Genomic DNA, 22,894 nt, shown 5'->3' with positions numbered 1-22,894 from the left:
GATTTTGTAGGTAATAAAAACATCTGTGCTGTTTGCTGACTTTATTTAATCCCAGACTTTTATAATACCTTCTGTTTTGACACCTGTGAGGCCAGTTTGAAACTAATGTTACTGTTTGGTGGAGGGAAGGGGATTGTTCTTTGTTCCACTTTCCTCTAACTTTTTTGTCTGCCTGTATGCCATGGTAGTTTCACTGTTGTGTATTGTCTTGTTGGCAAGAGAATTGGGTTCAGCTGACCTGCGATGTACCTGTGCTAGAAAGGCCTAAATAGCATTTTTGATACGTTTGATAGAAGTAGTTGTTCTTCTCAAGGCCTCTAGATGGAGGTCTTGTCTACTCAAGTTTATCAGTGCCTGCATTTAGATCTCCATCTGGAGGAGAAACACACCTAGCTATTGACCACGTAACAGAGGAAGGCACATACTTGATGATGGCTTTATTAGACACATAATTATTTTTAGGGAGACAGGATTTAATCCCAAAAGTTTGAATGTCTTAATCCTATAAACGAATTCTGTCTGAACATTTAAATTCACTTTCTGTCTTCAGCAAATGCAAAGTTCCTGTTTAGATATTTAGAGCGTTTAATGGTTTGCATTTCCTTGTTGTTTTAGGCATTTCTATCACATTCATGGTTTCAGCTATGTAGTATTTTGCAAAAAGGAAGAGGAAGTAGAGGTGTTTGGTCAAGACCACATAGGATATCTAGCGAAAACTAATGACAGACTGCATAGCTTTTGTTGTGTGATGCTGTCCTTTAATGTTGATATTATCTTCATGTGCCACTTCAGTCATACCTATGAACAGGTTGCAAAGATTTTACACATTTATAACTTAGAACTAAAATTGCTGTGTATATATTTTAAAACAGTTAATAATTTTTTTTAAAATAATCCATTGTTATTCTTTTAGGACTTCTATAAATTGCTTTTATATCATCTGCCTAAGTGGTTAAATCTTCAAAATCTTGCTAAAATCCAATTCTGGATTGTTCACAATTTAAATTTAATATTTCATAGGGTTAATAAGGATTGCTTCAGTAGCTTTTCAGCACCCCTATATACAGCTGTTAAGTATGTTTTTCATAAATTAAAAAAGAAATAATCATGTTGTTTTGATTTTTAAAAAAATAAGTGTGACGTATGTACATAAAATATATGTGTTCTTGAAAGATGTGGATGTCGCAGGAGATGAAGAAACATGGGATGAAATGATAGAATATGTCTCACCGGAGCAATTGGGAGAGCAGCTGGTGACCCTCTCCTCATTACCAGAATCAAGGTGGAAAAATCTTCTCAGTCTTGATATTATCAAGGTAATGATAATAGGCACACCATTTCTTAACTACTGTAGTATTTGGACTGTATTTTTTAAGAAGGAGGTAAAATGAGGGCTGTTCCTCCTGTAATGTAAAACAGACAGATATCTTAACTATTCTCTTGGATGCTCAAGAATTCTTGAGAAGGAGGAACTTTTTCATAACTGTTGCCATGACTATTTCTGCAATGTGCAGAATAGCTGTCTGAAGGCAGATATTTCCATATCAATGCAGATAGTAAGTGTCTTTAAAGCTCTTGTAGGTTCTGCCTCCAAGTCACTGTTGGACATTCCCATAACTGCAAAAAGAGGGAATGCGCAAAAAATGTTAGTATACAGCCAGATATATTTGCCTTTATTCTATGAGCTGCATTCACCTAATCACAAAATTTGATAATTTTTCAAGTTTTAGCAGTAGACAGCTATATGGTGCTTTTCACAATTTCTGATATTTGGGAGAGGGGCTGTTTTTCTTCTAAATAGTAGCTTCATATTTAGTGGTAAAACATTTTACCTATGTTTTTAGTTATCAGTTGGTCCTTACAGTTTTCATAGTATTTTAAAAATAAAATTCTGGACAAAAATTTCCACATGTTATTAATATGATGATGATTTTAATTCAAATATCTAAATAACAGAAAAGAAACAAACCAAGAGAGCCACCAAAAGTTCCCAAGTCAGCCCCTTTCTTCATCCCAACAGTTCCTGGTCTTATACCCCGATACATTGCTCCAGAGGAAGGAAATGTTACACAGGTAAAAACAAGAATCAATATAACAGTGTTTATTTTGTGTATTTTAAAAGAAAATTCTTAAATGCTTTTTAGTGCTGAGTGAAATCTTGCTAAAGACTTTAAAGTACCAGTTCTAACATATTAATACTTTCTTTCTTGAAGTCTTTTATTCTGTCAGAAGGAAAAAAAATCTAATTGAGATGTAAAAATATGTTTCTATATTCATGTACACTCTCTTATACTTTCATGGTCTAGTCAAAGGTAGTAAACCTTGGAGTACTGGCGCAGAAGTCTGATTTCTACATTCATCTTGAAGAAGCCCTGAGCACTAATGAATGTAAGTTAACAAGACATTTCACCGAAAATGTAGATGCTAATAATATTTTTATATATACATGTGATTTCTAATACCAGAATTGTAACATGTGCAAGGAAAAAAATATGCATAGTACAGTAGCAAAGGCAAAGAAAATGACCTGTTACATATAAAGCTGTCTGAGATATAGATAGCCCATCTAGATCAAAGATCCTTACCTACAGCATGGAGATCAGTTCTGGCTAAAACCCATAGAGAGAAGGTAATGTTCTTAAGATTATTAGGCTTTTTTGGAGATTGTGATGATCTCACCCAGAAAAGATGCTAAGGTAGGAAAGGAATGATCTTTTAAGAAATAGTCTGGTGAGTCATTGAAACATTAAAATCATAATTTGTCTAGCAAATTCTGTTTTCAAGGGCTACTTCACTAAGCATTCAGCAAACTTAGAGCTTTAATTCATTGCTTTATAATTTAAAGCCTAAGAATAAATAATTGATGTAAAAATAAGCTGTTGGGGTTTTTTTAACATTCAATTAATTTTGAAATTTATTCAGTTAAATTGCCTGTGGAATTCGCCTGCTGTTTTCCCTGTTCAACTTGTGCTACTACAGAATCATTGAAATTTAGATTTTTGGAAATGATTGCTAATATAACTGGCTTGGAAATGTAAATGGAGTATCACTGGTACCTTGTCCACAAAGCAGTTCTTCTGGGAACTTTTTCTACCCCTTCTTAAACTCTTCTGAGATAGGACCAGCTTACTCAACTGCACTTAAAACATTTTGTGCACAGAACTTTATCACAACGAAGGTGTGTTTTTTATGGTGTGTTTTTAGTATTTCAATTGATAGTATTCATAGAATGATAGAATGGTTTGGTTGGAAGTAATCTGAAATATCATGTAGTTCCAACCCCCCTTCCACAGGCAGGGACACCTTCCACTAGATCAGGTTGCTCAAAGCCCCGTCCAACCTGGCCTTCAACACTTCCAGGAAGGGGGCGTCCACAACTTCTCTGGGCAACCTGTTCCAGTGTCTCACCACCCTCACAGTAAAAAATTTCTTCCTCACAGCTAATCTAAATCTACCCTCTTCCAGTTTAAAACTGTTAGCCCTTGTCCTCTTGCTACACTCCCTGATAAAAGAGTACCTCCCAAAGTTTCCTGTAGGCCCCCTTTAAGTACTGGAAGGCTCCTACAAGGTCTCCCTGAAGCCTTCTCTTCTCCAGGCCGGACAAACCCACCTCACTCAGTCTGTCCTCATAAGGGAGGTGCTCCAGCCCCTGATCATCTTTGTGGCCTCCTCTGGACCTGCTCAAGCAGGTCCATGTCCTTGTGTTGGGGGCCCCAGAGCTGGACACTGTACTGTCGGTGGGATCTCATGAGATCAGAGTAGAAGGGGAGAATGACCTCCTTCGACCTGCTGGCCACAATTCTCTTGATGCAACCCAGGGTATAGTTGGCTTTCTGGGCTGCAAGCACATGTTGCTGGTTCATGTTGAGCTTCTTGTCAATTCTGTTAAGCTGCTCCAGAGCTGCTCAGAGAAGAGTGAAACAGCAGGTAAATATTTAGAAACCTAGAAGCTGGCTATACTGGGAGCAAGTACACTCCTTGATGTATTGCAGTTGCAGTCCTGTGGGCCTCCCTCAGGCCACCTCTGCTGTAAGGCAGGTGTACTTCAGGATCTGTGCTGTGATCCAATCCAGGCAGCCTTTTGATCCTGTCTCAGGACACTGCTGATGTGTAACATGGCTCGGTGCTTCCTATTTTACAAGCATCTCTTGTAAAGGTGAGTAGGCTATGCAAAGAAATAGTAGTATACTAGAAGCCATCCTGGCTTACCACTGGGATGGAGACAGAGTTTTGTACCTCAGATCAGGACTGTCAAACAAAGATTGAGCTGGGCACCTTCTCTGTATTGTATGTGTACCAACTTCATAGTATGTTCAGTGCTTGGTTTTTTAACATCACAGAAGAAAAATGAGTGATTGCATCTGTTTAGTACTGTTAGTATCACAATTACGTTTAAAACTAGCTCATGATTTTCATCAAATACTGAGATTAGAGAATCAAATACAGATGGAAACAGATTTATACCACTTAGGGTGTATTTGCTAATGCCTGATACCATTAGTTACCATGTTATAAGAGTTGCTCTTCTTAACAGAAGCAATGTTAATTAGAAGTCATTTTAAAACAGTTCTTATCAGCAGCTGTGTTTATAACCGTATGTATTTTTATTTCTGCATTTTTAAAATGAGTGCTTGGAATTCTCAAAGATCAGGTAGGATTGTAGAAATCCTGAGGAAGGACATTTATAAGGAGGAGGAAAGAGTTGGTAAATTGCATGTATTTCCCCCAGCTTACCACCCCTGAGATCCCAGGAAAAGCAGGAGGAATTCACTTAACAAAAGTAATAATTACCTTAAAGGCACCATATGATCCTCTATTTAGCTTAATGTCAACAAGAACAAATATGGTAAAGATTTCTAGTAAAAGTAGTACCCTGTGTCTTCAAACTGTTACTGGAAATATATTTTGGAAGTCCCAGGTATATATGTTCTTTCTACCCAGAGATATAAAATCACGTTATGTGATTAATAAGAAATTTTGTTCAGCTTAAAAGACAGAAATGGAGAAAAAATGATAGAAATACAAAAATGTTAATTGTATTTTTCAAGGTGAACTTACAAATAAAATACAACTGTCTTATTAGAGATGTACTTCTCTGTAGTATGTGATGGGACAGTAAGTTAAAGGCAGGGTGGCATTTCATGGAAAACAAAAAAGTAAGGAAACATACAATCACTGCTTATGAATTTTGGAATGAATCTGTCCACATGAAGGATTTGTAAGATTTTCTGCAAATGTTACTAATAATGTATCTGTCAATGCTTTAACACAGATACAGCTCCACTGAGGTTACTGAAAAGTTTGGGACCATCTAATATTGAGATAGAACTAAGGGGTTTAGCCCCTGAAGGTGGTGGATCAATGGAGGTGATGCTAAGCTTTTTGAGAATGATTGAGATGATGCTGAACAAGAAGTACAACTTCGAACTTGCTCAAGCATACCTTGCACTATTTTTAAAGGTAACAATTTTCTTATGGAATTTTATGTTAGTCCTGTTTAAAATGATGGTTGTCCATAAAAGATGTAAATTATGTGCTCAAAAGAATTATCTTATTTTTTTGGGGGGTGGTGGTTTTAAATGACTAAATATATTGGATAATTTGACAACTCATATGGTCACAGTCAAGAAAAACACAAAACCCACATATTGTGAGGAGGACCATGCCAGACCGGTTTTACTTCTAGTATTCATTACTTAGAACTGTTTATTTTTTGTAACACGCCTGACTTCTTACTGGTTGTTAATTGCTAAGTGAAGATACACTGTGTCTTATGTAAGAAAAGAATTCATTGTGCAGTGTTTGGGCAAGTAAAATAGGCATTTTGTTGGACTAAGACTAGACATTGCAAGCCTGACATACACTTTCCATCTTAGTTGGCTTTATTTATTGTGTTACCTGTTAGGCATCACAGAGATAGTGAAATTATTCCCAGATGTGTGGAAGTTAGAAAGTTACTGTGATAAAATACAGTTACTCTGGGAGAGAAGGTGGTTCTGCAGAAGATTGAAGCCCTTCTGATGTACAAATTGGTGTCGGGATACTCTGGTTTATGAAACTGTGGGAAAGCAACTAATTACAGTTGACTACGAAAAAGTTGTTATAAACATTCAGACACATGTAACACTGTTTATTTAACTGCATATTTCTTAATAGCAATATTGCAGGAATTGGTTTTAAAGATAAAGTGTAATGCTGAACAAATATGACTTGCTCTTTTGCTTTTGTTAGTGTTAAATATAATCATGGGGCAGCTTCCATCAGAACAAGTAGTGCAAATGAATAGGAGTAGATCTGTAGAGTGAAACACTTAGGATTGAGGTCTTGATCTTCATTCTCCAGTGGCTTTTTATCATGTCTTTATTATTAGTCTGGGTTTTATCAGTCTGGTCCCATGGTATGATTAATAGTTGCAATGTTAGATGTTAGAATTCATCTCTCTGCTTAGCTTCATACAAAAGAAATGTAGCTCTTGCAGAGCAGATTAGGGACAGCTAGGTGATTGCCTGAGAAATGTACTCCTGATCTGAACTACAGCAGAATAATACAAGCTCACCCTGTGACACATGAACACTGATACCATTTTTTGTAGGTTATGGGTAAAACAGCTCTGAGGTTAGCAAGACTTGTAGATTTAAGTTGTAGTCAGGAAAATAACCATTACATCCACTAAGTGAGAATAATGTTTTTCTTCTCTACAAGATTGAGAGATTTCTTTTCTTTATGCATTACCACTGTTACTGTTTATTACATATAAGAGACATAATCTCCCTGTATCAGTATAGAGTGTCCTGGCATCATTATTCTTGCTTTATGTAACATGGATAATTAAAATAATAGTCCTGATTGACCTCAGGGCATCTGTTAAGCCTTTCTAACCTAAAGGGGAATTTGTGAGGCAGGTTGGAAAGAGAAGAAAGGTACCCTCTAGAGAAGTGCCTGATTAGGATGGATTCAGCAGCAGTGGCAGAAGATGATGTAGTAAAGCAATAACATATTTAAGACATTTTGCCACCTTATTCCATCTAATATATAAGTGGGAGTAAAATGACTTGTAAAAGATCAGCAAAAAGAGGCAGCATTAAATGGAGGGAATTAATTGAAGGAAAAGAGTCCTTCCTTTACTTGGGACATTTCTGAAAGCAAAGCATTGGAATTGAATGAGGAAACCAATTTTTAAAATTTTTTCGTTATTTGTATTTATTTCACTAACTATTTTCATTTTCAGTTACATCTTAAGGTTCTCTCGTCAGAGCCAAACCTATTGGAAGAAGTATCCAGATTGTCAGTGCAACTCGAGGAAACTTGGATTCATTTGCAGACTCTCTTCAATCAGAGTCTCTGTGTGTTAACATATGTGAAAAGTGCTTTGCTGTAAAAAAGGGTCTTGTCTGCATAAAATTCGCTTGGAATAATAGTACAATTTATTACTAAAAATACTGGATTCCAAGAATTATACTGGGACTTCTGGTGCTGTATTTTATACATCTGTGTATGGCAAAGTATTTTAGAATGTGCATAACTGAGTGTTCAGTTGGAGCAAAAATTAATATGTGCAGCTTAAATATTCATGTTGTTTTAGTTTGTGTTGTTGGTGAACAAACAGTAGAATGGCTATAGGTAATGTAGCTAATTAGTTACCTTATACTTTCCTGACTGAAAATGTAAATCAGAATGAAGAAATTACTTGGGGGGAAAAAAAAGTGAAAATGTAATTTCTGTGCAGAAGACCAAAACTTATATTATGCTTAATAAATAGTTATTGTTGAAGCAAAAATAAAAAAGTGTGCAGATGAATTTAGAAATTGCGTTCCTTTGCATTCAGAATGCTTTTCTTACAAAGTTTTCTTCTCACTTTGGCAAGCTGTGTTCACTATTTTGCCTCAGGCACCTATTTCTGAAGGTAAAGATTTCTAGCTGCATTACAAATTATGGAGCTCGAAAAAAAAACTTAAACCAAAAAAACCCCATGCATTTTTTATAACAAGCTTTCTTGCTCTAATTTTGGAGTCTCAATTTCTTACAAAAATTGATACTATTTTCTGAAGGAAATAAAGGTTACCAGAATAAAAGCTTTGAGTTGTGGGGAATTTTTAATTGAATCAGGTGTTATTTTTATGAATTGATATTTAGGTTTCAAATAGTAAGGTTTGGACAGTTTGGGAACTCTTGAATCGGATTACCTTGAAACTTAAACTTTGCTGCTTGAGAGTACTGCCTCACACAGTAGAAGAATCTTCTGAACAAGGTCTTTGCTCCATTTCACATGCTCCAGCTACAGACACAGTCTAACAGAGTAACTAATACAAATGTATGCAATTTTGGTGAGAAAACCTGAAAGATGGGTTCGTTGCATTTGGCAGAAGACTGGAATGGTAACGTGAGTTTATTGTTCGATGCATGTGATACTTTTTAAAATCCCATTATTTATGCAACTCTTTTTAGTTGTGTATCCTGGGACAGATTATCTGCAAACATGTACATGGAGTGTAGAGTATGGAATACTGCCTGAAACAAGCAACAATTCCACATGCATCATGTGATCAGCATCCTGTTGGCTGCTCAAATCTGCAATAAAAGTCATCAGGGTTATCAAAGGAGTGCAGAGGTGATGGGAAGTCACCTTTTACAGCTTCTCTGTTGTTCTGACTGTTCTTTATCCGTAACTGGCTCATGTTAAATCTTGAAGAGAGCAGGTACTACGACAGTTTACAGTCTGGTATTCTAGCAAATTAGGATTGAGAATGTGGAGTCCATGGGAATGATATATACACCTGAGGTTTTTTTATGAAGTTCACTACTGAGATTTAAGAAAATCCTTTGTACCATAGAATGAGTATCTTCTGGGGATACAGTTCTCAAGAACCCATTACTCCTACTTTCTTGAATGGATCTGAAGCACTCCCAAATCCCTCAAACTTCAATGTAATATATAATAAACCTCTGATCTTACAGATACAGTAAAACCTAAGTTAGAAGATTTCAAAGAATCATTTTTTGGACCAAGACATTAGAATATTAAAAGATTAGTAAGTCGTTACAGACCTGCCTCAGTAAGAAGGAACACAGTGGATAAAGAACTTTCCTCTTGGATCAGAGTAAGGTTCTGTCAAGCCTAGGGTCCTGTATTCAGGTGGAGCAAGAAACAGATGCAAGGGGTCTAACGAAAAGGTCATATATGAAGTGATCCTTTTTCAAGCACATCTCATCATCTTTCATCATGCTTCACTGTGCGTTAAAATGACTGAGGTGTGGTGGCTCTGTGAGTTTTAGAGTATGCCAGTGTTAAGGGTCATCCCCCTGAAGGGTGACTTTGGTGATTGGCAGTTACCTGAAATTACCCATAGAATAAATCAGAATAAGGGAGAATAAAAGAATGTGTTTATAGAAACCTCAGTTGCTATGTTTGTAAAGGCTATGGAAATAGAAAGAAACTTGCCTCCTTAAATTAGGTCCAGAGGATTCATCCTGTTAGCCAAGTTTCTAGTTGCCTTACCAGATACCTAGCTGAAGGTCTAGCACTTTCTGTCTCTTGAGTTTCCTGATGTTGGTCTCAGTGTAAGACATGAATTTAGCAATTTGTCCCATCCATTAGCACCCCAAACTCCTTGAGAGTTGTTCAGACTTACATGTCTCAAAAGGATTTTGTAAACTTAGAAACCTGTAAACTTATCCCACTAAAAAAGTGCTAGGACATTCTTCTCCTAAAACCAGTGATGTCCGCTACTTACTGCTTTGGAAATGTTAACATCTCTTTGGCATGGCTGGAACTGAAAAGTCATCAGCCTGTTGTAATGCAACACGTCTCTTCCTGTCAGGCAGGGCAAGGTTTAAAGCCCAAGTAAATGTGTTCCCAGAGTGTACCAGGTCACATTTTGTATTGAACATAAGGTGTGATCGCACAGGGTTGTGCTGTTGGTTGTTGTTCATGTTTGAGATTAACCTTTGTATTTGTTCATTGTTTGGGGTCGATGAAAGGGTGAGGGATGACTGCCTAATTCTCTCTGAAGATTTCCATTTCAACAAAATCAGGATAAATGTAAATTATTTCAGCAGGGTTTGCACCTGCCTATTTGGGCTGGTTTATCCATTGTGCTAGAATAAACAGTATCAGCTGTACAGAAATCCCTGCAGCGCCCTTCATGTTTATGACTGAAGATGACCTCCTACTGCTGCAAATGAAATGCACTTCATGTGAACTTGATGCCGGTTTTTTCCTTCAGACTTCACAGGCAAAGCCTGCTTCCATTTTCTGTGTGTACCAGCATGCTTTCTGAAGGAGAGGAACTGCAAACAACTGGGGAGCAATGGTTTAGAGTGCAGTGCTTTTGCAGTCACCTTATAACCATGGGACTGCACAAATGCTGTTCAATGTAATAGCATTGCCTATCTGTCAGAAAGCATTGTGATTGAGGAGGTCCCTGACAACTGGATTGAGACTGTTGTGCCCATTTTTAAAAGTGAAGTGGAGTATCCAGGGAACTATTGGTTTATCAAACTTACCTCAGTCTCCAAAACAACCATGGAGCATGTTCTGCATGTGCTTTTGGAATCCATATTCCAGTACACAAAGGGCAAGATGATGAACAAACAGCAGAGAGTCATAAGGGTAAATCGTGTGTGACCAAGCTGGTTGGCCTTCTAGGATGCAATGACTAATTAGGTGGACAAAGGATAAAATTTGATGCAAGTATAACAGTATGGAATTATTTAATAGTCTGTTATTAAAATTGAAAATTGCTACCATTAAAGTCAACATGCTGTCAGTTAAGATTTTGCACATTTTGGTGCTTGTTCATTGCATTCTGTGTGCCATGTACCTTTTATACTGTGATACAGGGTCTATAGTGTAGAGGTGTGAATTACTTTTGCAGTAATCCAGTATAATTGGCATTACAGAAATTAATTTAGTCACATTCTAATTATGCCTAATACATTATTATTTTGTTAAATATCCCATAGCAAAGAAGCTTAATAAATTAGCTGCCACAATGTTGAATTATGCTACTGGCATTTGAGAGATTGGCAATGAGGCGTAGAAGAATTAGACTGCCAAATGAGTTGAAAGTATTTCAAGTGAATGTCTGATGAGAAAAATTATTTGAAAATTGATGGCTGCCACAACACATTTGACTGTTTTACAAGTTCTTGCCTTTTGTCCGTGGAGGTTTCGTTCTCGTTTGTCACCATCATTTATGTCCCCTGCTGCAACTATAGATATATTATTCTTTTTATAATAGTTTCTATAGCCTGACTTTTATAAATATTTGGTAACACAATTTGTGCTTGAGCGAAGACCGTCTTTCTAGGGTACAACAAGGCTCTTAGCCTGGGAATGGTGAGAGGTTCAAGAAACACTGTTAAGAGAGAATAAGAGCATGTAGTCAGCTGAGAAAGAGACACAAATTGCTGTTCTCTTAGGGCAAAAGTAGCGTCTAGAAGTGTATTTATGGAGCAAAGACTGCTGCTTAAGCTTGGAGACAGTAGGAATCTCAAAATAGTAGACTGGGATGTATCTTTACTGGAGCTAGAGACTTACTGCAATTAAATCTCACTTCAGCAAGGAGAGCGCCCGAGGTGGTGTAAAGAACCTGTGCAGTCAGAAGTATGAAAGATTGTCAGTCCGTAGGAAGTGTATGGACCCCAGTACAGCAGTACTGGGCCCAGAAGAGGATGTGTCTCTGGTGATGCTGTCCTCTGCAGCATCTCCCTCAATAATGAAGATATCAGAGCGGATATGCAAATACCAGAGCAGGAGTTGCAACAAAAAAATGCTTGAAAGAGAGGAACAGAGAGCCTCTTTTTACAGAAGGAGAAATGGGAGAGCGGTGAAGTAGGTAGCAGTGATCCTGCAGGGAAATAAGGATCTCATTGCTGAGAAGAGCCCATAGTGGGTAGAGATGGGCATCCACATGTTCCTTCTCTTCCCTGCCTAGCAGTGGGAGCATTGTGGCCATGCTGTAGAAGCCCTCTTTTCCTTTACAGCAAGATGACTGCTGGATCTTGCCTTTATGCCTTACAGAGTGCCTATGGGCAATTCTATTTAGATAGGGTCACCAAGTCCAAAAGTGGCTAATAAACATTGAGGATATCATATGTGTGATAGTACCCAAGTTGCAAGATGTCTGCTGCCTTCTTCGGGGTACCAGACAGCAATGATTTCCTCATGAACAGAAGAACTAAAGCTGGAATTTATCCTCTCAGAGAACTGTAGCTAGTTTTCTATATAAATTGAATTCGTGCCTGTGTATTGTCATTGCCAATGTCAAGATCCTAAAGGGCAATAGAAAGAAATGATGTAGTGGGCAAATACAGAGGTATTGCCAAAGCATTTCCTTGATAAAATTATGTGGAAATGTACTGATTTTTTTCCGACAGAAACCTATTAGTGAGGTAATACTGAATGTTTCTAAGGGTCATCAAGACCTGAACAGATTTGTCTTTACAAAGTAGGAGGTTAAGGTAAGATGTATTTTTTTCATGAAAATATCTATTTCTGTGTTTGGAAAATTTGGTAACCTACTTTCAAAGAATTAATCTACTTTGTAAAGAAAGAAAATACTGAAATTGTCAAAATGAAAGAAAAAATGTGAAATACTAGATGTAAAATAATGAAGTAAACTTTAATCCTAAGGTATAATGATACTGAAAACAGTACGTGCTAATCAAAGTTTGACAGCGTTAAATTCTCTGGTCCATGCCTATGAGAATATTTCTTAAGCCTAGTGCCTGGCAGTTAAAGAATAAATCTTGGTTATAGTATACATGTATAAAACAGACTATTTCAGCATGACTGAGGTGGTGCTGTTCTTCTGGCACATGCAATTTCCTTTCACGCTGAAAGGAGAGGCTTTGAAAGATCTCGTAAATTTTTTCAAGCAGAACATAGTACAGCTCAGATACTCATTCCTCAGCTTATTTATCATCTTGATATGTTGAAGGAGGAAATCCTGGAGCCCCATATCATTACAGATGTTACCCATAATCTTAAACATTTATCACCCCAACTCCACTTACTGACAGCCCTAAGTGAACTGTCAATTAAAAGGACAAATTCCTGTTGATCAGAGATACCTACAATGAATCTCTAGCCACTGACAAGAAACAGGCTTCCATGCTATTAGGTAGCCTGCTGTAGTAACACAAAAAAAAGAATTATAATAAGTCATAAATGAATTTTCTACTGTCTTTCCATAATAGTATGTTAATTTTAAAGGGATTGGGCTAAAAGCATTAAATAAGAGAGAGTTTTGCAAAGCTTATGAAGACAAGATTACTAAATAAAGCCCTTGAATCTTAATTAGTCAGGACTGAGAACCACAATCAGAAAAGCTAAGTAACTGTTATATGTGCATTGGAGAATATTAAGTGTAATAATCCATTGCTTTTAAATAGGACAACTGACAGTTTTGAATTATATTCCAATCCCTGTTGTTCTGTTGAAATGAAATCTACATGGCCACAGGCATGTGGCAAAATGTGAGAGGCAAAAATGCCTCTCACAAATATTAATCTAACTAGTTATTGGAAATATGTATAGATAACAACAGACAAATGAAAACAGATTATAAATCTAATAGGATATAAAACTGTGCTTGAGAATTGTATCATTTTCTTCCTTTTCCAATCAGCTTTTACTTTTTAGCCCAAAAGAAACTAAAGATCTTCTTAGCTATATCATCCTCCCCAAATCAGAAAAGCAAAGGTTTACTAGCATTACTGGATGACCTTCCCTATTTTTTCTGTCAATCACCTCTCCGTTTCTGTGAAATTGTCCTTGCAGTATTCACCCCACTGCTTCCATGTATCATCTACAGAAATTTCAATAGCTGAGTAAAACATTGTGGACACATCTGGTCAATTCAGCATTTTCTCATTTATGTTCCATATTTGTAAACAAGACTCTACATTGCTTATGCTTTTCTCCTGTAACCAAAAGGGAGCATGTCTTACTAAAATGACAGTATTGTTCCTCAGATTGTACTAAGATAAAGGAAAAAGCTTATTTGTTCCATTAATCTCTTTAATTTCTACTCTAGTATTCAAACTGTAACAATTACCCTTTGTTACAATCTGCTTCTATTCCTGTTAGAAACTAACTTGAAAGGCAAATGCTTCTTTTCCCATTGTTATTTCATTAGCAACCACGTTCTGAAGAGGTAATTCTCAGCATAAGCAGCACCTGCCATTTTACAATGTTGGTAGTAATTTCCGCTTGCTCAGTGGGAGGTCTTTTCATCCAAAGACTTAAAGTGCTTGGCTTGAATAAATTTAGCTTGACAGCAACCCATGAATATAGGTGTTATCAGAACTGTGTGACGTGTAGGGAAATGGACCATGTAGCACAGCACCATGTAGAAATACCTGTATGTTGTCATGCAGAACTGTTATCTAGAGGTTGGCTTCCCAGTTGTGGCTTCCAGGCCTAGTTTGGTGCTAGCTTGCTATCTCTTGCTTTATTCATCATGCAGTGCTTGCCTGTATTAACTCCAAACAGCACTTCTAGGTTTATAGGGAAAATAGAGTGATATGTCACCATTATGCAAAATAAGTTACCTACCCAGTCAAATGCTTACAGCCTTATACTACTTCAACTCAAGCCAATTTCTTTCTAGCAAGATTATTAAATGGTCAAGTCTGACTCCTAGTAAGACCAGTTCATATTCATAGAGGAATAGACAGCAACCTCTGGTTTTCATTCTATCCAGAAATGCAAAGAATGAGGAATTGCTCAGTGAATTCAAACCATTTCATGTGAGTCATGGTGTTGTCATGTGAGTGCTGAAAAAGGTAGTCATGTCATAATGTTATTACAAAAACTGTCCTCTCTTTCTCATTTCCCCCTATGAAGACTACCATATGGATAGCCAAAGTGATAGTAAAGAATGTGTTGCTGTCCCTCAGCCATTTCACTCTTTCTACATATCATGAAAGGAAGTTTACAGAATCATCTAAGTTGGAAAGGACCTTAAAGATCATCTAGTCCAACCATTCACCAAGCACTGACAGTTCCCAACCACACCATATCCCTCAGCGCTATGTCAACCCGACTCTTAAACACCTCCAGGGATGGGGAATCCACCACCTTCCTGGGCAGCACATTCCAACACCTAACAACCCCTTCTGGAAAGAAATGTTTCCTAATACCCAGTCTAAACCTTCCCTGGTGCAACTTGAGGCCATTCCCTCTTGTCCTGTCGCTTACTACTTGGTTAGTATCCCCATACTCCCCATGAGTATCCCCAGCTCTCTGCACCCTCCTTTCAGGGAGCTGTAGAGGGCGATGAGGTCTCTCCTCAGCCTCCTCTTCTCCAGACTAAACACCCCCATTTCCCTCAGCTGCTCCTCGTACGACCTGTGCTCCAGACCCTGCACCAGCTCCGTTGCCCTTCTCTGGACACGCTCGAGTCATTCAATGTCCTTTGTGTAGTGAGGGGCCCAAAACTGAACACAGGAATCGAGGTGCGGCCTCAGCAGTGCCGAGTACAGGGGTCAGATCCCTTCCCTGTCCCTGCTGGCCACGCTATTGCTGACACAAGCCAGGATGCCATTGGCCTTCTTGGCCCCCTGGGCACACTGCTGGCTCCTGTTCAGCCGGCTGTCAATCAACAGCCCCAGGTCCCTCTCTGACTGGCAGCTCTCCAGCCACTCCTCCCCAAGCCTGTAGCGCTGCTGGGGGTTGTTGTGGCCCAAGGGCAGCCCCCGGCATTTGGCCTTATGGAAACTCCTCCAGTTGGCCTCAGCCCATGGCTCCAGCCTGTCCAGGTCTCTCTGCAGAGCCTCCCTACCCTCGAGCACATCAACACTCCCACCCAACTTGGGGTCATCTGCAAACTGACTGAGGGTGCACTCAATCCCCTTGTCCAGATCATCAATAAAGATGTTAAACAGGAGTGGCCCCAAAACCGAGCCCTGGGGGACACCACTCGTGACCGGCCGCCAACTGGATTTAACTCCGTTCACCACAACTCTTTGGGCCCGGCCATCCAGACAGGTTTTTACCCAGCGAAGTGTGTGCCCATCCAAGCCTCGAGCAGCCATTTTTGCCAGGAGAATGCTTTGGGAAATGGTGTCAAAATCCTTGCTAAAGTCCAGGTAAATTACATCCACAGCCTTTCCCTCATCCAATAAGCAGGTTGCTCTGTCACAGAAGGAGATCAGGTTTGTCAAGCAGGACCTGCCTTTCATAAACCCATGCTGACTGGGCCTGAGCATCTGGTTGTCCTGCATGTGTCGTGTGATGGTACTCAGGATGAGCTGCTCCATCAGCTTCCTGGGCACTGAAGTCAAGCTGACAGGCCTGTAATTTCCCGGATCATCCTTCTGGCCCTTCTTATATATGGGCATCACATTGGCCAATTTCCAGTCTGTTGGGACCTCCACAGTCAGCCAGGACTGCTGGTAAATGATAGAAAGTTGCCTGGCGAGCACCCCAGCCAGCTCCTTCAGCACCCTCGGGTGTATCCCGTCTGGTCCCATAGACTTGTGTGTGTCTGTGTGATGCAGCCGGTCACTGACTGTGGGGAGGTCGTTCTGCCAGTCTCTGTCATCTGGCTGAGGAAGCTGGATTCCTTCAGTACAACTAGTCTTGCTATTAAAGACTGAGGCAAAGAAGGCATTAAGCACCTCAGCATTCTCCTCATCACTTGTTGCCATGTTTCCTCCTGTCTCTAGCAGGGGATGGAGACTCTCCCTGGACTTTCTTTTGCTATTGACATACTCATAGAAACATTTCTTGTTGTCCTTGACTGCTGAGGCCAAATTAATTTCCAGTTGGGCTTTAGACCTCCTGATTTCCACTCCGCATAGCCTCAAAGGATCTTTGTAATAATTGTGAGTGTCTAGCCCCTTCTTCCAAAGGCTGTAAACTCTCCTTTTCTCCCTGAGTTACAGCCAAAGCTCCCTGTTTAGCCAGGGTGGTCTTCTCTGTTGCTGGCTTCTCGTAGAGCACCTGGGGGCCGCCTGCTCCTGAGCCATTAACACTTCCTTCTTAGAGAGTGCCCAGCCTTCCTGGGCCCCTATACCCTTCAGGAGAGTCTCCCAGGGGATCCTTTCAAGCAGGTGCCTAAAGAAGACAAAGTCAGCCCTTCTGAAGTCCAGGATGTCAGTCCTGCTTAGCTCCTCCTGGCCTCTCTAAGAATAGAGAAGTCTCCTATTTCATGATGGCTGTGCCCTAGTCAGCCTCCAACCACCACATCTTCCACCAGATCTTCTCTGTTCACAAAGAGGAGATCCAGCAGGGCACCTTCTCTTGTTGGTTCACTCACCAGCTGTGTCAGGAAGTTATCTCCCACACATTCCAGGAATCTCCGGGTCTGACCTCTCTTTGCTGTGTTGTATTTCCAGCAGATGTCTGGGAATTTAAAGTCTCCCACAAGAACAAGGGCAAGTGATCATGAGATTTCATCTAAATGCCTATAAAATATCTCATCCACCTCTCTGTCCTGGTTAGGTGGCCTGTAAGTAGACTCCTACTACAACATCTGCCCTGTTGGCCTTCTCCCTGATTCTAATGCAAAGACACTCAACCCTGTCATCACTACACTTGTGTTCCAAGTCATCACAACAATCCGTAAGATACAGCACCACCCCACCACCTCTCCTTCCCTGTCTGTCCCTCCTAAAGAGCTTGTAGCCATCAGTTGGCACACTGCAGTCATGGGAGACATCCCACCATGTTTCTGTAATAGCCACTACATCATAATTTTCCTATTTCAATACGGCTACAAGCCCCTCCTGTTTGTTACCCATGCTGTGTGCATTGGTATACATGCACTTCAGATGGGCCGATGTTTTTCCCCCTTCCCCCTTCAAATCTAGTTTAAAGCTCTGTCTATGAGCCCAGCTAACTCCTGCCCCAAAATCCCCTTCCCTCTCCGGGACAGGTGCATCCCGTCTAATGTCAAAAGATCAGGTGCCCTGTATACCAACCCTTGGTTGAAGAATCCAAAGCCCTGATGGTAACACCAGTCTTGGAGCCACCCGTTCATCTGCTGAATTCTCCTGTAATCTTCCTCATCCATTCCCTCCAACTGAAGCGATGGAGGAGAACACAGTTTGTGCCGCCAACCCCTTAATCAGTTTTCCCAAGGACCTGAAATCTGTCTTCACTGATTTAGGCCTTCACCTGGTGATGTCATCACTACCTACCTGAAAAACCAGGAGTGGGTAGTAGTCCTTGGGTCTCACTAGACTGGGGAGTTTTGCCGTGAGGTCCTTGACCTGTGCCCCAGGGAGGCAGCAGACTTCCCTATGAAATGGGTCCGGTCTGCATATGGGGCCCCTTCAACACCCCTCAGAATGGAGTCACCCACAAATGAGTCTTCTGGGGTTCTTTTCAGAGCTGGTTTTAATACCTGGTCTGGAATGACTCGGCCTTGGTGGACCTTGGTCTTTCTCATTTGTCTCATTTTCTTCCTCCTTCTCTTCTTCATTCAAAAGTTCCAGGGCATCGAATCTATTGTGAACGGGCACCATGGAGGGTGAGGGAGGTGAGGAGAGGATTTTGCTGCCTCCCTGAGCAGGGACCTGTTTCCAGTCTCCCCCACCTCTTAAGTCCCCTCCTTCTGCCTGGTAGCAAGAGGGTGAGGGATCGCCTGGCTCTTTTGGAGCCTCCATTTGCTCCTGTTGCTTCAGGGGTGCCAAGGTGCCACTCCACCAATCAATCTCCCTTTCACTCTCGCTAACACTTCTTAATCTTGTGACCTCTCCTTTGAGTCCCTGCACCATGTGAGCAGGTCACCCAGCTGATCACAGCACACACGGGTGCTGTCCCTGCTGCCCTCCGGCAGGACCGACAGGCCCAGGCACTCCCTGCACCCGGGACCTGGGCCGCTGCATGTTTGCGTGGCAGCGCCGTCTGGGTCGCCACGTTCTTTCTGGCGATGGTTTTGATGTGAGTGGAGACCCTGGTTACATTTAAACAATGGGGACAAAGAGCTGAAGATGAAGTGCAGCTATGCATTTACTTCCCTTCCTGTTCTATGGGGCCATGGCTATTTGCTTTAGAGCCCAAAAATTATATCCCTGAAGTTCATATAATGAAAGTTTGTAAAGGTACATGGAGGAGCAACAAAAAGGCAATAAACTTTTTTTCATATGCCTGACTTTCTAGTGTGCTTAGTTTTCATGATATTCATGATATGTGGATCTAGTACTTTGATCCATTATTAAAATGGCCTAACATTTCCCCTAAGTTTCTGGTTTTAGTTGCATATAACTTCAATCACAAATGTCCTGCATGGCATCAGAAAATCCATGTCAGAGTTCTTTGCAAGACTTAGGCCATACTGAGACCATATGGAGTTCCAAACTTGGTGAGCTTCAGGATATATACATAAACAATTACTAACTACCTAATTAACTGTGCAAACACCTGTGTTATGAATCAAACCCATCAGTCTTCAGAAGTGCGCACAGATTTTCTTGGCCAAAGGTTTCCTCTGTTGTGATGAAAAGTTATTTAGGAAAATAACCTATAGAAAAATCACTTCAGTAAGATCATATTTCTATCTGACTTGCTGTCTAAGTTTTGCTTTATGCTAACAAATGTGAGACTTTTATGTAACAATAGTAATGGCTCTGTTAGATCTGACAGAAGTGGAAAAAACAGATGCCAAGGAAAAGTGAAACAGAGCAAGCATACCTGATACTTCCTCTGAAATACTTTCTCTGTTTTTTCCAATGTCCTGGTTTTGGCCAGGACAGAATTAACTTTTCTTGGGCTGAGAGGGAGCACAGCTAGAGGGCCAGGTCCAGATCCGTCATTGGAGTATCCCGTATTATGTGATGTCATGCTCAGTATATAGGTGGACATGTGCTACCTCATGCCTCATTTTGTTTTTCTGGATGGGTGTGATGGGATTTTCTGGTGCAGTTGGATCACTGCTGGGGACGGGCTGTGTACCTGTCACCGTGCTCAGTAAGCCACTGCTGCATTTTGGACTTACTACTGTTACTGTTGTTTTTATTACTAAATATTTTTATTCAACCTATACATTTCTTCTTTTGTTCCTCACCTATTTCACCGGGGAGGGGGGTGGGGTGGGGTGGGATGGGGTGGGGAAGTAAACAGCTGACCATGTGGTGATTGGCTACTAGCTGAGTTCAAACCACAAGTTTTTGGCACCCAACCTGGGGCCTGAGGTTTGAGATAAGGACAGAAGGGGTAATAATATTGATTGCTTGGCTCCTTAAGATTTTATCACCTCATTTGAAATATGTATTTCCCATTCTGTTGCTGTGAGTCTGTGAGAGTTGGGTTAAGATTTTGTTTTTGCAGTACTATGTGATGGTCATCTATGATAGGGTGCAGTCATTGGCCCTGGGGCTATTTACAATTGTGTTTATGAAATTCAGGAATTTCAGATATCTTTGGAATGTTGACATTAACATGGTCATCTTATTGCTAGGAGCTAGTGTGTACCTGAATGTGGTTCAGGTTTTGTTCAGGGTTAAGCAACTATTTAAGAGTACCACCTGGAAACCTACTCCAAGGTTGGAGAATGATGAGTGGCTGAGGGAGTGTATTAGCATGGGCAAATACCTAGAACAGTGGGCACCTCCAGTGTATTGGAACTTCACTTCTGCACAGGTGCAGAATCTTGAAGAACTAGTAAAATATTTGAAAAAAGTATGTTGTCACCTGGGTAATTCCAGAGAGGCACAGCTCACTGCAATATGCTGGGGTATAGCCCATGCCTACCGAGTGCAATTAAACTCTGTTCAGCACCCTCAATAGCAAGAGAAGGGCTCTGGATCTTGTAACCAAGTACAGAAACTGCAGCCACTACAACCCTGACCACAGGAGCTCCAGCTGAACCAGAGAACCAAACCATGACAGTATCAGTTGCTCCCATACAGAAGAAGAAATACACAAGAAAATCCCCTCACAGTGTACAGAGAGATGATGAACCAGGCCCATCACAAGAACAGGAGGAGGCAGAGCCAGTGATAGTCACCCAATGCTTGTCCTTGCGTGAATTGCGAGACATAAGAAAAGATTTCAGCCACCAGCCAGCTGAGCAACTCAGTACCTGGCTGCTGCGGTGTTGGGATAGCGGGGCCAATGGCATGGAACTAGAGGTCAGGGAGGCGAGGCAGCTGGGATCCCTGTCTAAGGAAAGGGGCATTGACAAAGCCATTAGAAAGGAGACACAGAATCTTAGTCTCTGGAAGTGACTTCTGTCAAGTGTGAGGGAGAGGTATCCCTTCAAGGATGACTTGACATGTCGACCAAGTAAGGGAACCGCTATGGAGAGAGGCATTCAATACTTGAGGGAGCTAGCTGTGCGGAAGGTAGTTTACTATGAACCAGATAATGCACAGCTACCCACAGATCCAGATGAAGTCTGATGCACCCGGCCCATGTGGAGGACTTCTGTACAGAGCACACCCTCATCATATGCCAGTGCATTAGCAGTAATGGAGTGGAGAAACAAAGAGGGACCAACAGTGAATGAACTGGTTCACCGACTATGACAATATGAAGAAAGTGTCTCTTCCCTCATCATCACGGCTGTGAAACAATTATCTCAAGAATTCCAGCAATTTAAAGAGGACATGTCCTACTCCCCACCTGCATGGACCAGAATTTCGGCTATTAGGAGCAATTGTTTCTCTACTTGAGAGAATTGGTACACACCACTGGGGAAGCTGTGGCATTGCCCATGTGACTATGGAGAAGATATGAAGAAAAGGGATGGAAAACCTACCTACCTCCTAGAAGAGCAGGTATGTGAGCTGGAATGCAGAACAATTGAAAAATGGGGTTCTTCTTGGAGAAATGCTGCTCTGGTTTCCAGTAATCCAGTGATGAAACAGACCAGAAAGGTTGACTTTGCTCATGATCCTATGAGAAGAACTTCTGATTTGTATTCAGAAGAAGTGAGTGACCAAGATGAGGCTGAAACCCGTGCACACCACTAATGCATTTGTTGTTAGCGAGTATTATGACCAACATTAGAGGGGCTCTGCCTCCAGCCGGGCAGAGGACATGAACGGCCGAGTTTACTGGGCTGTGTGGATTTGATGGCCTGGCACATCTGACCCCCAGCAGTATAAGGCTCTAGTGGACACTGATGCTCAATGCACCCTAATGCCATCAAATTTTAAAGGAGCAGAACTGGTTTGTATTTCAGGAGTGACAGGGGTGTCTCAACAGCTGATTGTATTGGAGGCCGAGGTGAGCCTAAGTGGAAAAGAGTGGGAAAAACACTCCACTGTGACTGACCCAGACACTCCATGTGTTCTTGGCATAGAGTGTCTCAGACGAGGGTATTTTAAGGACCCCAATGGGTATTGGTGGGCTTTCGGTATAGCTGCCTTGGAAACAGAAGGAATTAAACAGCTGTCTGTGTTACCTGGTCTCTCAGATGATCCTTCTGTGGTGGGATTGATGAGGGTTAAAGAACAACAGGTGCCAACTGCCACTACAACAGTGCACTGATGGCAATACCACACCAACTGAGACTCTGTAATCCGTATCGATAAACTGATTCATCAGCTAGAGAGCCAAGGAGTCATCAGCAAGACATACTCCCCTTTAACAGCCCCATATGGCCAATGCAAAAGTCTAATGGAGAGTGGAGATTGACACTGGACTATCGTGTCCTGAATAAAGTCACACCACCGCTGAGTGCTGCCATGACAGACATGTTGGAACTGCAATATGAACTAGAGTCGAAGGTGGCCAAGTGGTATGCAACGATTGACATTGCCAATGCATTTTTCTCCATCCTTCTCTCTGGCAGCAGAATGCAGGCCACAGTCTGCTTTTACCTGGAGGGGTGTCCAACACACCTGGAATCGACTGCCCCGGGGTGGCAACACAGCCCCAGCATTTGCCATGGACTGATCCGTGCTGCACTGGAACAGGGTGAAGCCCCAGAACATT

At 41.0% G+C, this 22,894-nt stretch overlaps 1 protein-coding gene across 2 annotated transcripts in view; it reads left to right on the top strand.

Moving 5' to 3' along the window:
• WDR36 (WD repeat domain 36) overlaps window positions 1-8,057 on the top strand; it is a 41,038-nt gene extending 32,981 nt beyond the window's left edge. Inside the window, exons 19-23 of one of the 2 annotated variants that reach the window (XM_074932228.1) lie at window positions 1,174-1,316; window positions 1,957-2,073; window positions 2,307-2,388; window positions 5,273-5,460; window positions 7,229-8,057. In XM_074932228.1, the coding sequence (XP_074788329.1) occupies window positions 1,174-1,316; window positions 1,957-2,073; window positions 2,307-2,388; window positions 5,273-5,460; window positions 7,229-7,378 (680 nt within the window). In that variant the 3' untranslated portion in view covers window positions 7,379-8,057. The remainder of the gene's footprint in view (window positions 1-1,173; window positions 1,317-1,956; window positions 2,074-2,306; window positions 2,389-5,272; window positions 5,461-7,228) is intronic. The other variant, XM_074932229.1, reaches the window with a different exon arrangement.
• Window positions 8,058-22,894: the final 14,837 nt, after the last annotated feature.

Source organism: Athene noctua, chromosome Z (assembly GCF_965140245.1).
Source record: "Athene noctua chromosome Z, bAthNoc1.hap1.1, whole genome shotgun sequence".
Lineage (NCBI taxonomy): Eukaryota > Metazoa > Chordata > Aves > Strigiformes > Strigidae > Athene > Athene noctua.
This window is presented reverse-complemented; position numbering and strand designations above follow the sequence as displayed.